Raw genomic sequence first — 16,504 nt, forward strand, 5'->3', positions numbered from 1 at the left:
GACGAAACAGCAGTCAGCAGACGACATAGAAAATCGATTCAGAATCAACAAACTTTCTCTCCTGCTTGAACCACGTGTGTTTCTGTTAAACATTTGACATTTTTGTTTCATATTCCATGAAATTCAATCATCTGCCTTCAACCAGATCTAATGAAATGATCCAGGAGCAACAGACAGATAACGAAACCGGGACAACAACGATGGAAGATGACAGCTATTTCGACAGTTACGAAGATATCGAGGTAAGATCTATACTTGTTCTGATAGTTTTCTACATTTCACCCAGTTGTTCGTATTCAATCAGTGTAAAATACCGGTACTCGTTGTTCCAGCAGATAAACCCCCAGAAATTTGGTCACAGCCAGATGTGGAGCATTGTAAATCATAGAGCATGTACACTATTGATTTGCAGTTTAAGATAATGACTTGAAAAAAACACGATAGTATCAGACCCACTTTGAAACTGGTTCTATCTGCACGAAAATTGGGAGCAACTTTTACTGATGATTGATTGATAAGGAAATAGTTTCATTTTGGCAGCGTAATCCGTCTAGCACCTTCTGACAGGAATGAGGCACATCAGAAAGAGGTTTGTAAAATTCACAAATCCATATGATGGCACTCCCTGTTTTGGTAATCAGAACAAGGGAACTGTGTCTCGCACAGCTCGAAGCAATTCGCCTTCAGCGTCAATCCACTTTCGATTCAATAACATTACGCGAGAAAAGTGCACGCTATGTTTCTATCCCTATACGCACGGTCTAATTGCATTTTAAAATCACACGTCTTGTCTCTATGTAAACTTTTGTGAAAGTCTCGAATTATAGAGGTCAGTTGATAGCTGAGATATTACGTAACGTCCCAGCAATGCCTGGCGAATGAGTGTTATTATCTGTAAGGGATGACGGGATATCAGAATAATAATTCGGTTGAAGTAAATCCAGCGTGGCGAGTAAAAGAAAATTACATGACGTCGAAGAATAAAAGTCAAAAGGCGGATACTTCTTTGCAAGATATTGCTTGAGGTTGAATAAGCCATTATCTCATTTCTCTCCTCTTTTCTTTCACACTCTTTTTTTATTTCCTTCTCTAAAGTAAAAACTGATGGGATTTAAGCGTTTCTAGGATCGTCGTATTTTTCTTCTTCTTCTTTTGTCGGACAAAGAAGCGCGATTCAACTGTCCACGATTATTGATGTGTAGCACGTTTTTTCCTCGCTTCGTTGAGTAAAACAAACAAAACACCGAAACACGTAACCAACCGGAATCTTTGTGTGCAAATGCAGTTACGTCGATGGATACATTTTGATGTTCTTTGCCGAGACTTTGTTCCCATTTTCCCCGTCCAATTCTATAGAAGACTCCCCCCCTTGGGCGTGAATAGCGGAGCTTTCATTCTGAACTTTATTGACGAATCCAATTTATTTATTATTTTTTTCTCTTTCTAATTCCATGTGGGGCTTAAAAAAACCGCAACTTCGCAGATTCATCGATTGATGCTAAAGGATGTTTCTCGAACGGAAGCCTACCAAAAAGCCATCCTTGGTAACAAGGAACAATTTGAGGGCAAAATAGTTATGGATATCGGAGCAGGAACCGGTAAAACAAACGAGCAAATATATCCTTATGAAAAATCAAATCAGGGACCACAATCTAACCAAAAACTTTTTTTTTCGTCTTTTTCTTACATTATAATCCTCTAAACAAAAAAATTGCCAACAGGAATCCTTTCGTTATTTTGCGCTCAAGCTGGTGCTGCCAAAGTATATGCGGTCGAAGCCAGTGGCTTGGCCAACGTCACTCGGGAAGTTGTGGCCAAAAATGGATTCTCACACGTGATTGAGGTACGTATTACTACATCCACTCTGCTTACCGCTAGTACGGTCTCACATCCGGTCTTTAATTCTCTTGGATATTTTCTGTTCCTTCTTTCTTTTTTCGTTTTTTTTGTCATTATAATACCACTCGTACGTGGAATACATACGTTATATGTGTGTAGTACATATTTTAGAATTTCGTAAGAAAGAAACGGACTTTCTTTCCTCCTTCCAACTTGGACGACAGAAAACAGTTGGCGAAGACATGAATTATCTCTTGTTTTCTATCTCTCTCTCTTTTCATCGGAATTGAATTCACTACTTTCACTGGCTTTCACTGACATCCACAAAATTGACAATAGATTTCAATTGTAACCTTCTACTTACCAAGTCCATTCTTCCCAGTTTGACTGGTCCCCCCATAAGAAAGAACTCCAAGCCAGAAACTGCTCCAAGGGCTTCGTTTGTTTTCCTTTGGCGTGTAAACTGCATCGCTCTCACGAACTCGTATACGTCGAACTGTAGCTTCAGAATCACCACCACCACCAAGCCTTTCCCTTTGCCACCATCACGAATCAACAACGTGATTTAATGGATATGGCCTGGCGTTTGTGTGTGTGTGCGGAGGCGTCGGCGGCATCGTCGCCGTCGTGATCGCGCTATCTTTATTGCAAATGTCTGATTGAATCTTAACAATCTCCGGTTTTCCCTTTGTGCCAGTATATATGTCGGGTGTGATAAAAGAAGAAGTTCCCGTTATATGACAGATAATTGGACGGCACCCCCCCCCCCCCCCCCCCGATGCCAAAAAGACAATTTTCATTTTATCGGGAAATATATATTTATTTGTATTTTTTACTATTATTTTGCGCGAGGAAACAGGTCGTTCACGGGAAAGCAGAGGAGATTGACCTGCCCGAAGGCGCCAAGGTGGACGTCATCGTGAGCGAGTGGATGGGCTTTTATTTACTGCACGAATCCATGCTGGAGTCGGTGCTGCTGGCTCGCGACAAGCATCTCAAACCAGATGGAGTGATGCTGCCTTCTAGAGCCACGCTCTACGCCGCCGCCTGTCGTCTGGGCCAATTCTACAGCGAGCAGGTGGACTTCTGGAAGGATCTCTATGGATTGGATTTGTCACCTGTCGGCCAGGCCGTCCTGGACTCTAAGCGATGCAAGCCGGAGGTGGCCGTGGTCAAGGCTGACGAGCTTTTGAGCGCTCCCGTTCAAGTTGCCGATTTCGATCTGGCCTGGCTGGGACCCGACGAAATCGAGCGAGTTCATTCACGCGCCTTCACTTCCGTCGTCTGCGACGAGCCGACCGAATACCAGGGCGTCTGTTTGTGGTTTGACTGCGCTTTCGAGTGGCCGGATCGGATGGCTTCATCGCCGGTAAAGCTCAGCACGTCTCCCAGTTCAGCCGCCACCCACTGGAAACAAACCATAATCGTCTTGCCATCATCAATCCAAGTGGAGGAAGGCGACCTAATTGGCTGGGAGTTGACTCTGAACCGCAGCCCGGAACACCGGCGACGATACCAAATCGAATTGAACTTGCTCGACCCCGAGGAAGACGAGCATCCCGTGCCGTGTTCCTGCGGGCAGGCGAGATGCGTCGTCATTGCGGCTTTTATGGCCAAGGCGGACCAAGAGCCCCTACCCGACGACGGTGTTGATGTCTTCTCTACCGAGCCGCAGTGACATGTAGCAACAAGTGGAGACTTGAGAGAGAGAGAGAAAGAGAAAAATAAATAAAAGGGGGGAAATTTTGAAATCATAATAATTTTCTAAAGAATTCTTTTTTTCTTCTTCTCGTTAAGAGGAAAGAAAAGCGGTCCAAGTTGGAGGGGGGAAAAGAGCGAGACTATCTGCTGATGTCGGTCCCAGATTAAACTAAACTTATAGAGCCCTCATCATTTATTTCTTTGGAACCCTCTTTAACGACTCCTCCCCTACGTAACAACCACCACCACCACCACCACCTGATTCTCTATTCCGATTTTCAACCAACCGAGTCTAGAGCTGACACGGTGACCCATTGCCGCAAGCCAGTCAAGATGAGTTTGATATTTTCTCCTTCTTTCTCCCCTCTTTTTTCTTTTTCTTTCTTCTACTACGACTTTACTATACTGCCATACTATATACCTCTTTCGTCTCTCTCTCTCTCTGCATTTTCAATCCATCTCCATTTTTTACGACCGAAAAAATCCCTCCTATCCTTCCTCCTCCTGGTATTATAATAAATGTTTGTTGCACAAAGGCTAGGCGATGGTTGGAATGTGGTTCGGGACACGGCGTTAAAGAAAGGATCTGCGCTGCTGACCCTAAAAAAAGAAGAGAGAAAATATTGATGTTGTTGCATAAAAAGAGTTTCTTTTTACGATATTGTCGAACGACGGGGGCCAGGGATGGGTTGAGGAGCCTTCCGTCGCCATCGTCGTCGTTGCCAATTGTGGAGGAGATCATGAGGCCATTTTAAAAGAGAGAGACTTGACCGACCGCGCCAGTCCCGTCAAAGAATCTCCCCAATCTTGTGTGTGTTTGTGTGTGCACAAAGAAGGGAGTTCACCTAGGAGATTGTGTGTGTACACAAGGAGCAACACGCCATTCATGAAAAAAGGCAAACAAGTTTCAGAGTGTTTGCATTTTGGCGCGCTGTGTGTTTTGATTTCTAATCTTAGATTCCCTTGCCACCTTCGTCCTCCTCCTCCTTCTGCTTGTTGTAATAACCGGAAAAAAAAAGTTTTTATTTTTTTCTATTCTTCCTGGGAAATGAGAAAACGGTCTCCCCGTTACACAAACGCTGCCCAGGGGCGTTGCTATAGCCTCGATCGAGCTGGAAGAAGAACGCACGCGTAGCCTCAACTTGTTGCTGCTGCTGGAGTTCGTGAGTCAGTGTAAGAGATAGGGAGGAGCGTGATGACAATCCCAGGAATGTCTGTAACCCCCCTCCTCGTTCTCCACTTGCGGCTACGTGGGGCGTTGATCTACTGACAGAGGTGAAAGTTCGGATACGCTTCTTCTCATTTTCATTCGTTTTCCTTTTTAGACGAAACAAGAACACAAACCCCCCCATCCTCGGAATATTAACAACAACAACATAAATGACGGAGCTACATTTTTTTCTTGTTTTTCCAGGAGCGCCACCAACAGTTCAAGCACGAGGGCAACTTGTCTGATGATTATGTTGACATGTCCCGAATTTTTTTTTTGTTTTTCAACGACTCTCGGGAAACAGAAATGAAGGAGCGGATCTTTTTGCCGGAGGTTGTATAAGTTGATTTGTTTCTTTTTTTTTTTTCTTTTTTGGCGTTTTGCATGTCGGTTGCCATTTCTCACCGTCGGTCGGTCGCTTCAACATTTTTTTTTTTGGTTTGGTCGGATGAAAACAGCCGCAACAACAACACACCTTTCGTTCGTTCGTTCGTTCATGTCGTCGTCGTCGTTTTATTCTTCCGCATTCGGGCGAAAAGACGCACTGGGTCGCTTGACCCCGATTTCCTTATACGTTTCGGCCGGTCTGCCGGACTGACTTGCAACAGCAGCAGCAACAGCAGCAGCGTGTCCAATCGCTCCAGACTCCTTTCTCCAGTTTATTTTCTATTCTCTTATGGCTTCTTTAAGCTTTTTTGTTTCTTCGCCGATGCAATTATACTACCAAATCAATTCAATTCATTTGGGGCCGACATCATTTCCGAACCCACAATGTGTACCGCGAGCTTTTTATTTAACTATTCAGCACGATTGGTTCCCTTTTTTTCTTTCTTCTTCAATTTGTGTGAATGCGTGTATTGTTGTTGTTGTTGTTGGGGGGGATTTTCATTCTCGTGATGGGTCCGTGCGTTGTTATTCCGGTCGGATCGCCCCGAGAGAGAAAGCGTCTTGGGTCCCACGCGTGGCTGCTGCTGCTGTTGCTGCAACAGTACCACAAAACTGACCCATATGAATTTCAAAGGGAAATATTAGCCTTCGGATTTTTGTGTTTTCGTTATACATCTTGTTGTGTATTTTTAAATGCTGGCAGCTATGCGTTTAATGGCTTCTCTCTCTCCCTCTTTCATTCCTCAGAGTGCGCTGAGGGGCTGATTGCGCCCAAATGGGAGAGAATTTCTCGGGATTGTTTTCCAGGGGGTGGGGGGAGAGAAAACGACGCTTAAAACATGCGTGCTACTCCACAGCCGACCACTATCGCTTATGGAATTTGATGATGTAAACATTAGCATTAACATTGGAAGAGGCTTAAAAAAAAATTCTAAAGCCGCGGTTGTTTTTCGCTGATGGATTATTTGTTTTTTCTGATTAAAATATTTCCTTTTCTGGTTATTTCATCACATTCCACAATATATAGCTACTTCTTGTTTTACCTCATTTGCTGAATTAACAAAAACTTGTTTTCTGCTCTTTTTTTTTGTTGGTTTGTCTTTGCAGAGTATCGGCAACCAGAGATCATCGAGTCCTTTTAGGACGCACTCGCATAGAGAGAAAAACACGACCAAAAAAAGAGAAAAAAAAAAGCCAACCGATAAGAAGACGAAGTAAAAAAGTGAACAAACAAAACCAGAAAAGCGGAAGAATTCGCGCAAGTCTTTGGAATGTCCTTTCTTGGGGTAGAAAAGAAGAGAGCGGCGGCGGCGGCTTCGTTGTGTGTGTCTCCAAAACACACATTTCGTCATCGTTATGCACCTGACACTGGGACGATAGCTAAAAAGGCAATAGCCGTGTATTTTATTCGGTGATATTTGTTGTTAAGCCCGCATGGGCTTTTGTACACGGTAGAGACATTTTGGTGCTACGTGAAAGGCTGCAGGTCTTAAAGGAGAGAAAGACAACGGAGAAAACCACACAGTCGGGTGAAAACACTCCCTCCTACTTCCCCCCCCCCCCCAACCCAAGTCCAGTCCTCCTAGCTCACATCGGCCAGGCCAAAGAGGAGGAGGGTTTCACCTTCTTTTCGGGAGAGGGGGGCTTTCACACACACACGTTCTTCTTCGCCTTTCTTTTTTTCCTTCTTTTCGTTTCGGAGACCCGTGTGTACCTGTTTTGTGGCGTTGCAAGTGGCAGGTTGGGCCTCACTCAGCAACCGTCCATCCGATCGTGCGCACACGCCGGCCGAGAGACCCTCCTCCATCGTCTTCTTTTGAAATTAAAAAAAGTCCCGTATCTTTTTTTACTTCTCTTCGTTAACACTTTCCATCGGTGCTTTGTTTGTTTGTTTGTTTTGCCTGTCGTGTGAAATCAACACCTTGTGACGCTCACGTAGAAAGCGGAAGAAAGAAAAGACTCGGGACCAGAAAAAGAAGAAGACGATCGAGTGATATTTGATCATTCGTACGACTCCAACACTACCAGCGTCCAATACCTTGATGTATTGGGGTCTGTGTGCAAAGTAGAAGAAACTATCAAGACAAAGTGTTGGTCAATCAAGCGTTGTGTAAACGCTGTGCGTGTGGGTGTAGATGTAAAAATTCTATCGAGTTGCAGAGTGTGGCCAAAAAGATCGACCTTCCAGTCCAGCAGAACGGAAGGAAATCATTACCAGGCGACTGAACTGCGGACCATTTCCCACGTGCGTGTTATGAGTGTGTTGGCTGATTGTCTGCTGACGCCAACAAGAGTCCGGCCCCCACCACTCGGCTGCTGCTGCTGCTGCTGCTGCTGCTGCTATTACGCACACCGCACCGCACTGCAACTTTGATTTTGTCTGTTACTACTACGCCAGCCCAGCCAGTGGTGTTTTCCGGTGTGGGCCCCCCTCCGGTCGTCTCTTCATGTAATTTCACCACTTTTCTTTCTTTCTCGACTCTCCTGTCTCAAGTAAATTTAACCGTTAAAAGAACAAACAAAACAAAACGACGCACACAGAGAAAATGAGTCGATGGTTTTCTTTTTCTTTTTTCTACTTTTATTATTTTATTTTATTAAATTGTTGTTTTCTTTTCTTTTCTTTTTGTAAAACAGAGTGACGGACGTTCCGGATATTGAAATGCAGCACGTCCAATGGATTGGTGGTGGCGGGATCCGCACCACGGATTTCGAAGACATGGATATGGACCAACAGCATCAGCAGTCTCACCATCACGTCGGATTTAGTCAAAGGCGGAATGCTTCGCTGCAGCGCAGCCAGGATTCGGGAGCCTTGACTGATTGGTCCGGCGGAAGCCGTGGCAGTCCCACCCGGCAATCTTTGCACAGCTTGGAAAGAGATGACCGGCACAAATACGTCACCGTCTTGACCGTCAACGGCGGACTCGATTTACAAGACCCTCAAGTTCAGACGACGACGACGACAAAAGACGATCCTGTCCATCATCGTCACTCGGACCTGGACGATTTCGTCACCGTATTGTCCGTCGGTGTCCAGCCAAAAATTCTAGACGACGACAATGAAGACGAGACGACTGCTGGCCCGTCGTCAATCGGAGTCGGCAGCGTTTGCCTCAGCCTGTCCGGCTTTGTCGAAGAAGTGGCCTGCGTTACCAGACTACCCGGCCAGAAATTAGGTTTCGGTCTGAAATTCGACGGGGGCAACGAATGCAGTCTGCCCATTCAACGGCTCTTCATTCAGAGCTGCGCCGAAGGCAGTCCAGCCTCCAAAGTCCATTGTTCGTGGGGCCGGCTCGTCGAAGCGGACGAGATCGTGGAGATTGACGGAGTCAACATCCGAAATACGCTCAATCGGCTCCAAGTGGTCGAGATGCTCAAGGACAGCCAGCAGGACGTGCTGTCGTTGAAAATCCGTCACTACTGGGACGACGGCAAACGGGCCGACATCATGGAGCATCTGAATAGCTTCTCTCAGCCTGCCGTCCATCATCCGCCGGCTGCTGTTATCGAAGCCAAACCGCCCGTCACCAGGAAAGTCTCGGTCCGTCACCAACAACAACAGGAGCGGGCCGTTGACGTGCCGGAGGAGCTGCTGATCCAGTCTGTCATGCGTCTCGGCCAGCGGAAAGATGGCGGCTGGACTAAAGGTCATCATCCGCTAATTGACGAGCCGCCGCCGGTGCCTCCCAGACGCAAACGCCGCACCAAATTGATGCACAAGGCAGGAGGAGGAGGAGGAGGATCGACAACGGGATCAATCAGCAAGACAGTCATCTGCCGATCGCTGTCTTCCGACGAGGTGCTCATCAACGGTAATCGTGTGGCCGCTTCCGGCGCCGTGACCATCGTCAGCACTCCCAGCAAACCGCCCCGCAATAATCGGCCGCAACATTCGCGGAGTTTCAACGCCGCCCACCACCACAACCACAAGGACGTCGATCCTCATCTGAAAATGATGCGCGAGGAAGGCCAAATGGCTCAAGCCCCGGCGACGTTGCCCAGGACCAAGTTGGGGGAGTTGACTGGCGGCCAACAGCCGGAGCCCAAAGAGCGCCAGCGTCGCTCCATTTTAACGGTCAACGCCGACGACTGGGGCATTCCGCAGCCGGCGGAGGTTTACACCAATTTGATCGCCGAGGAAGACAAGCGGATGATGATGATGTCGTCCATCGAAGCTTCGTCCAACTCGTCGGCCACCGAATCGGAAAGTGAATCCAATTCGAGCGTGTCGACCGTTGTCGACAATTGGTCCGTCCTCAGCTCATCGTCCGGCGGCGATCCGTTCGGCGATTTCGGCGAGCACGAAGAATTTCGCGAATTCTATCATCATCATCATCATCAACCGTCGGCAGATGTGAATCTGTCGAGTGGCAATCATCAATTGCCGATGGTCGGCGATCAACAGTTGCTGGTGCTGCCGGACGTCGTCACTCCGGAATCGACGCTGTCCGTCCTGATTGAGCCGCCCGAAACGTTTTTGGATCCGGGACCGACGAGCATCTCTCCGACTTTGTCCAGCGAAGACAACCACCTGCACCTGCTTCACCAGCAGGACGCCTCTTCCGATTCGGGCGCCTCTTCCGGCGGCAGTGAACTTCACCTGGGCGAATCAGACGAAGAGTTGCGCGCTTTCCAGCAGATGGAGAGCGCCCTGGAAATGGAGAAACTGGAACGCGACCGCCACGCCATCTCTGGGCCGACGGCGGTGGAATTCCACAACAACATCAAGAACAGCAACAGCAACAACAATCTCCAAGTCAGTGGCGTCATCGAGCGTTCGGACGATCGCACTCAACAACAACAACAGCAGCCGGACACGAGCGCCATCTGTGTTCCAGATACTCAGTGCCAGCAACAACAACAACAAGAACAACAACCACCATCAGCAACAGCAGGAGCAGCCGAAGACGAGCCAGCAGTGGAATGCCAACCGGAGGAGCCAGTCAAGTAAATCAAAACGTTTTCTAATCTCTCCCGCTCCATAATACTTAATCCTGGTAGATATGACACACACAACCCGTCCACTAACCCAAACAAACTCAAAAGTATTTCTCTCTCTCTCTCTCACTCTATCAAGTATAGTGTATTTATGGCTTTGAGAGGATCACAAGATATGGAATTCCATATGTCGCTTTTCGAGACTCTCTCTCAAGTGCGTTGTAATGCGTGGCAGTTGGGTCTCTTCTTTTTTTTTCGGGTCACGCTGTTTGTTTTTGTTTTGTTTCATCCGTCCTCAATTCTCTTTTGAAAAGACATTCCTTCCTCCCTCCCGTCACACAGTGAAAAGGAGCGCCAACTTCAAATACGGAAGAGAGAAAACAGATAAGGCGATTTTGTGGCTGGGATTTTTTGGGTTTTTTTTCCAGCAGCGCAATATCTGACTGGAATCGCAACTCGAATTTAAAAAAAAAAAATATTTCGTGAAAGGGACCCGATGTCAAGGGGGGGGGGATTTGAATGGGGCGACGCTTGTCACTGAGAGAGTTGAGCCGTGTCACTACTCATCGGAAATCACATCCGTCAACTTGTTTTTTTAATGGGAGTGAATATTATCTATTTTTCTGTGTGATGTATATAATAGCGGGAGAGAGAGAGAGAGGAAGAAGACGGAACGGACAGCCGGCGGCGGTTAAGTCTCTTTCTCACCACAATGTGAAACGCGTCGTGTTTGATATAATAACTGCCGTGCTGTGTGCTGCGCGTATAGCCATTTTTCTTTAGTTTCTTTCTTTTTCCTCTTTGTCCGCTCTTCTTCTTCTTTTTCCTCCGAGATTCTTTCCTAGTACGACCCTCATCTTCTCTATCTGTTCACATCATAAAAAACGGACGGACAGAGAAGAAGAAGAAAAGAGCTGAGCCTATGAGCGGCCAAAAGGAGAGATGGCTTATCGGTGAGGTTCTCGCGTGAGCTGACGATGGAAAAGGGAGGCCTTCGTGTTGGTTTGTGGAAAATCAAAAAGGGAAGGCAAACATTTGGATAAAAGAAGAAAATAAAAAGGGAAAAAGAAGATGATTGAGTTATGGCCGGCTAAAAACAATCGACATTTTTGTTTGTTCCTGCGCTGTTCGAAATTGAACCATCCCCGAGCGATTTACGAGCCGACCAACAACGTGGGGTGCGAGAGGATGTCCATATAATAAGACGAGGGCCCCTTTCTTCTTCTTCTTTTTACTGATAGGAAGCGCAGCAGCCACACATGAACATGACCGGCCGCTTTGATGAATGTCGGGACGACGCGTCGTAATATTTTATCCATTCGATCTCTTCTATTATTTAAAAAATAAAACCCGACCGAGTATATGGTCGCCTTCATTTGTCTTTCCTGCCTTCTTCTTCCTCTTCTTCTTCTTCTTCTTCTTAGAAATTGAAATGTATAAGATTAGCAGACGGGGATTGTAGATAAAAGGCTCTCACCATTTGAGAAAAAAGTTGGAAAAAAGAAGAAGAAAAAAGGACTTACTTATACGTATACTTTTGAGAGATGTTGGTGGGGGGAATGATGGAATGCGACTCTTTGGCTTTTGTGTGTGTGTGTGTGTTGCATTCTTTGTGACTCGCCAGGATTCGACAGCACAAAAAAGTGGAGCCATTAAAGTGAGAGAGAGAGAGAGAAAGGGACGGCTGTCGGGTTCCTTGTGTGTGTGACTTATAAGACGACGTGATGGTGGCATTCATTCATTCAAAGATGAGAGGTGGACTGCTGTCGGGAGAGGTCACACGAGTGACTCTTCTTTGTTCCTCGAAATGCCAAAAACCAACGGAAAAAATGTCCCCACCTAAACTCTCAACTCCCGCCAGAGACTATCTCTCCCAAAGAGACAAGCAGCGCTGGAACAAGAACGATTGTCATTTGTTGTACCTAGTGTACGCGCTACGAACTGAACGGGCGTCTCTCATCCGTTAATGGACACACCACTCGGAACTTGGTGGTGGGTGCCCTTGGCAGCGACCAAAAAGGGCCTGGGAGAATTGAGGGAGCCAAAAGAGTAAAGTCTTTTTTTCTTTTTCCATTCAAACTCCCGTCGAGAAGTTGAGGTAATTAAAACGATAAAGGTGCTGATGATGATGATGGGGTATAGTTATAAATATAGTACACTTTACGCCGAGAGTTTCCTCCATTCCCACACACACACTTATTTATATGTACACTTGTATATATAATGTAGTATGTAGTATACCTGGCCGTTGTTTTCATTTGTCTCCTCTGCACGTACAGCTAACAAAAAGAGAAATCTACACGACAGATCAGCGTCATCAGCAGCAGCCAGCAGCCCTGGCGACAATATTAAAAATGAATGGCTCTTCTCTCAAGTAGATAGACGAGGGACACACACACAAAAGAGTCTCTCTCGTGACTCGGTCATCGCGTCAAGAGCTTATGATGATTATTATTCATCGGCAGAAAAACCTTGGGAGTCTCTAATATCCGTTGTAAAAAGGTGTGTGTGTGTGTGTGCCGGCAGAGAGAGAGACAATCGCATGATGTCACACACACACACAATGCCCAGATCACGCAGTTCATTCAATGAATGAACTAGTCGCAAAGGCTTTTGTGTTGTAGTCAAATAACAACATTGTTTCTTTTTCTCTCTCGTGCGCCGTTTCTTTTTCCCTGGACTTTTCTTTTTCTGAAACGTTTTCAAATGTTTGTTGTCTGTTGTTGTTGCCACATTGACACGAAATTAGAGCGTCGACAAAAGGTGAAATTAATGGAGCGCTCCAGTTGGGTTTTTTTTTTTTTAATTCACCAGAGTCGTAACGACGTTCCCACCCGCTGGGAAACTGCGAAAAGAAATTTTTATTTTTTTTTGTTATAAGAAGCCAATCAAATAATGATAAATGATTGTTGACCCGTTCGTTTTCTTTCATAGTTGAGTTACTCCTTTTTTTTTTCCCCTTCATTTTCAACCTTCCTTCTGCATTCCTCCTTGACTACTTATTATAATCCTATTCAGCTATTCACCTTGGAAGGCCGACACGGACAGGGTTGAATGAATCCGCTTCGTCATTTCACTGGGAAGAAGTAAAAAGAAAAAAAGGACTTTCGCTTATTTTTATTTTTTGGCATTTTTGACACTCGATACAGGAGGAGCATCAGGAAAGTGGAGAGCGGACTGCCCGTCAAGAAACCGGCGGAAGGCAAAGTTGAGCAGCCCAGCAAGAATGGTAATTCCAAAGGATCGAGATCGAATATCAATCGGACTCCGCTTCGATCGAAAATTCCGCAAGCCGTGACAACGCCACCAGCGCCAAGTCGCCTGTCGAGCGGGCCGGCAGCTCTGCGAAGCGCCCGGCCGTTGGCCAACAACAATAAAGCCTCGACAACAACAGCAACAACAACGCCATCCAACATTGTAGCGCCAAAAGTGGTGAGCAGCAAGACCAGTGGCAACGTCACAGCGACACCACTCCGCCAACATAATAGCCAGGCCATCAGTAGCCGGATGTTGTTGGCCAGCCGAACAACGCCCAGTGTTAGCCATCAGAGACTGGCGTCCGCCACCACCACGGCCACCTCCCCCAGCACTTCGACGAATCTGCTCAAGAGCGTGAAACCGGGATTACCGGTAGTGACAGCTCAGCCGCCAGCCACTTGTTCCATTCAAGGCAGCCGAATCCCACGGCCTAACAGCAGCAGCAGCAGCCTCATCTCTTCCGGTGGCCAGCCTCCAAAAAGCAGCCCGTCAGCTGCATCGGCACGACTTGTCACCCACGCCACCAGCTCATCGCCGGGGCTCTCGGCTGCTCATCGTCATCCATCGTCTCCTTCGCTATTATTACAGGGCAACAACAGGACAACAACAGCAACAACAGCCGGGGTCAAATCTTCTTCTTCTCTGCACAAGTCGACAAGTCGTCTCCACCTCACGCACAAAGGTGAGTCTTCCCTCATCAGGTCTGACCTGGTTTCAGCCCACTGAAGAAAAGAATAGGACGTTCCCATCCCACATGGTAGCTCTCGTTCCCCCATCGCAAACAAACGCAAAGTTGTTGTCGTGTTCCAGTTCGCTCCATTCCAGCCCCTCCGTTCTTTTCAGATGAATTTGTTTGATGCAACAATGGAACCAATCAAACCCAATCGCCTCTAGATCCTTCTTCCCATTTTACCCATTACGCATCCATTATTTTTCTTTACCTGTAGTACTTGATTGTACGCGATCGTGTAATAACTAAATGGCTTTTTTTTTATTATCTCAAAAACAAGTTTAAATAAAAATTACTTATACTTATATATAAATATCCAACTGGTTGGGTTTTTTTTTCGAGTTGAATATTCAATTTTTGAATTTTATTTTATTTTATTTTCGCGAATTCCATTGTCGCTGTGTATTTGTGCGTGAATGGACATTTCATTATTCGATTCTTGTGATTTTTATTGTGTGTCACGGACGTCGTCGTCGTTTCGCTTTTGACGTCATTCTCTCGGTTTTTTCGCAGTCTTTTGTTTTGCCACTTTTTTTTTTTTTTTTTTTTTTTTCAAATTTTTTCTTTTCTCTATCGACGAGCCCTGGCCATTATGTAAAAAAGGGATGACATTCCCGGCCCCAGAAATTGTCTTGCGTGTTGTTGCCCTCTTTACGGACGACGACGACGTCCTTCACGCTTCCATCTTCTTCTTCTTCTTCGTTTTGTTCACTTTTTCTTTTCAAGATTCTTCCAGCTCGGAGAGTCGTTAAACCATCGCCTGACGGATTTCCCCCTTCCCATCTGCTTGGCTTCCATCTTCTTCCATTTTAATGGCAGCGCCTATTTGACACACAGAGACAAACAGAGCAATAACACTCTTCTTCTTCTTCTTCTTCTTCTTCTTTTTGGACGTCGTCGTTTTTCTTTTTCTTCTATTTCCCTTGGCATTTCTGGCGTCTAAACGTTTCGTTTGTTGGTTTTTTCGATACACATTTTATGTTCATTCATTCATCGTCGTTTTTCCTTTTACATCTCTCACGAAATGGTAAGTAGCTACTATATTGCTCTGTATAGGAGCTACTGTAGCTCCTCCTTCTTTTTTTGCCATTCTTCCATTTTTCATTCGAAATCTGAATTCACGCCATTATCCAACACCACCTGCCATCACTACGCAATAAGCTGCTGCTGCAGAGGAAGAAGATGAAGAAGAAAGAGAATGAAACTCTTTTCTTCTCCTATTTTTTGAAGGACGAAACTTTTGATTCTTGTTCTTTTGGTCCATTGTTCCGCTGTTTCATTTCGGAGAAATCCTCTGATGGCTCAACGTTCATCATCATCTCAAATGGAAAAGGAAGAAAGAAAAAACCTCTTCTTCTTCTTCTTCTTCTTCTTCTTGGCAGGATTCGTTCGACTGGACAATCAGCGACTCTTTTCAGTCGATACTCGATAGGAGAAAGATACGAGAGATAGAGAAAGCTAGTTGCATTCGATTATATAAAAGGAGAGCCTGGACTGTTTGGCAAGAAAGGAAAAACTAACAATAGAAAACGATATCCATAAAACCAGGCTCTGTGTGTGTTTAATCAATGACTTGTGTCGTCACCACCTATACGTGTACGTGTATAAAATCACGATTCTATATCCCCCCCCCTTTCAGTCGGGGAGGGAAAGAATAACAAATTAAAAGAATTTATTGTTGTTTATGATAATAAGGAAGAATTATTATTGTAGGCAGCTAGCTAGCGCTAGCTATAGCACTCGATTCGATTTCCTGGTATAGTAAACTTGTCAGCTCAGCTTACACAGAATTCAGGCTCGGTAATATTTCTCTTATAATTGCGGGGCTATATTTATCGCGTCGATATTATTATTATTATTATTATTACTATGCAGGAAGCATCTAAATATAGGATTCGGCTTTATATAATAGTATCTGTTATCTGCTGAAGCATTTAACCCCGTGAAACGATAGCACTCTTCATTCCATTCATCCGTCGTCGTTCCATCCAACCGGATGATTTTTCCTTTTTTTATTTTTATTTTTCTCTACAACCGACAACTTCGGCGGGACGAGAAAAGGAATGAAAGATGAGATGATGGATTCATTCTTCAGTCGAAAAAGGGAGAGGCGGCAGAAGGATTCCTTGACGTTTCGTAAATATTCCCAGAGAGTTGATTGGTTTGAAGAAAGAAAAAAAAAGGTAACACAAAATGTTGTGTTAAACACACAAGGACGATGCCGCTCTCATCAAAGAATCATAATTATGTCATCGTGCCTGGTTCTTTCAGCAGGTAATCTCCTTTGGGAAATGTCCTCTTTTATTCGAATACAACAAGCCGGTGGATGGAAAATTAAAAAAAAAAATCAAAGAAGGAATGCAGTTGGCAATATTAAGTAGCTGCTCCAGTATTATTATTATTTACAAAATCCCAGCTGATGATTAACCTATCTAGTC

At 45.5% G+C, this 16,504-nt stretch overlaps 2 protein-coding genes across 3 annotated transcripts; both read left to right on the plus strand.

The window, feature by feature from the left end:
• Positions 1-18: 18 nt before the first annotated feature.
• LOC124335889 (protein arginine N-methyltransferase 6-like) lies at positions 19-3,593 on the plus strand. Its single transcript, XM_046789387.1, has 4 exons — positions 19-242; positions 1,484-1,598; positions 1,722-1,843; positions 2,699-3,593. The coding sequence occupies exons 1-4, from the start codon at positions 117-119 to the stop codon at positions 3,515-3,517; spliced, it is 1,182 nt and encodes a 393-aa protein (XP_046645343.1). The 5' UTR covers positions 19-116; the 3' UTR covers positions 3,518-3,593.
• A 638-nt stretch (positions 3,594-4,231) lies between these two features.
• On the plus strand, positions 4,232-15,055 carry LOC124332274. Of its 2 annotated transcripts, none has more exons than XM_046788872.1 (5): positions 4,232-4,815; positions 4,955-5,083; positions 6,245-7,586; positions 7,775-10,087; positions 13,228-15,055. In XM_046788872.1, the coding sequence occupies exons 4-5, from the start codon at positions 7,800-7,802 to the stop codon at positions 14,060-14,062; spliced, it is 3,123 nt and encodes a 1,040-aa protein (XP_046644828.1). In that variant the 5' UTR covers positions 4,232-4,815; positions 4,955-5,083; positions 6,245-7,586; positions 7,775-7,799; the 3' UTR covers positions 14,063-15,055. The 2 variants fall into 2 exon arrangements, with proteins under 2 accessions (XP_046644828.1, XP_046644829.1); XM_046788873.1 differs by having other exon boundaries at positions 7,775-9,950; positions 13,771-14,169.
• The last annotated feature ends 1,449 nt before the right edge of the window (positions 15,056-16,504 follow it).

The sequence above is a fragment of the Daphnia pulicaria genome, chromosome 1, assembly GCF_021234035.1.
Source record: "Daphnia pulicaria isolate SC F1-1A chromosome 1, SC_F0-13Bv2, whole genome shotgun sequence".
NCBI lineage: Eukaryota > Metazoa > Arthropoda > Branchiopoda > Diplostraca > Daphniidae > Daphnia > Daphnia pulicaria.

Coding starts and splice junctions, on each gene's coding strand:
- LOC124335889 (XM_046789387.1), top strand. CDS start 117: ATGAAATTCAATCATCTGCCTTCAACCAGATCTAATGAAATGATCCAG. Junction 1,599..1,721: donor GGATATCGGAGCAGGAACCG/GTAAAACAAACG, acceptor AATTGCCAACAG/GAATCCTTTCGTTATTTTGC. Junction 1,844..2,698: donor GATTCTCACACGTGATTGAG/GTACGTATTACT, acceptor GCGAGGAAACAG/GTCGTTCACGGGAAAGCAGA.
- LOC124332274 (XM_046788872.1), top strand. CDS start 7,800: ATGCAGCACGTCCAATGGATTGGTGGTGGCGGGATCCGCACCACGGAT. Junction 10,088..13,227: donor CAACCGGAGGAGCCAGTCAA/GTAAATCAAAAC, acceptor CACTCGATACAG/GAGGAGCATCAGGAAAGTGG.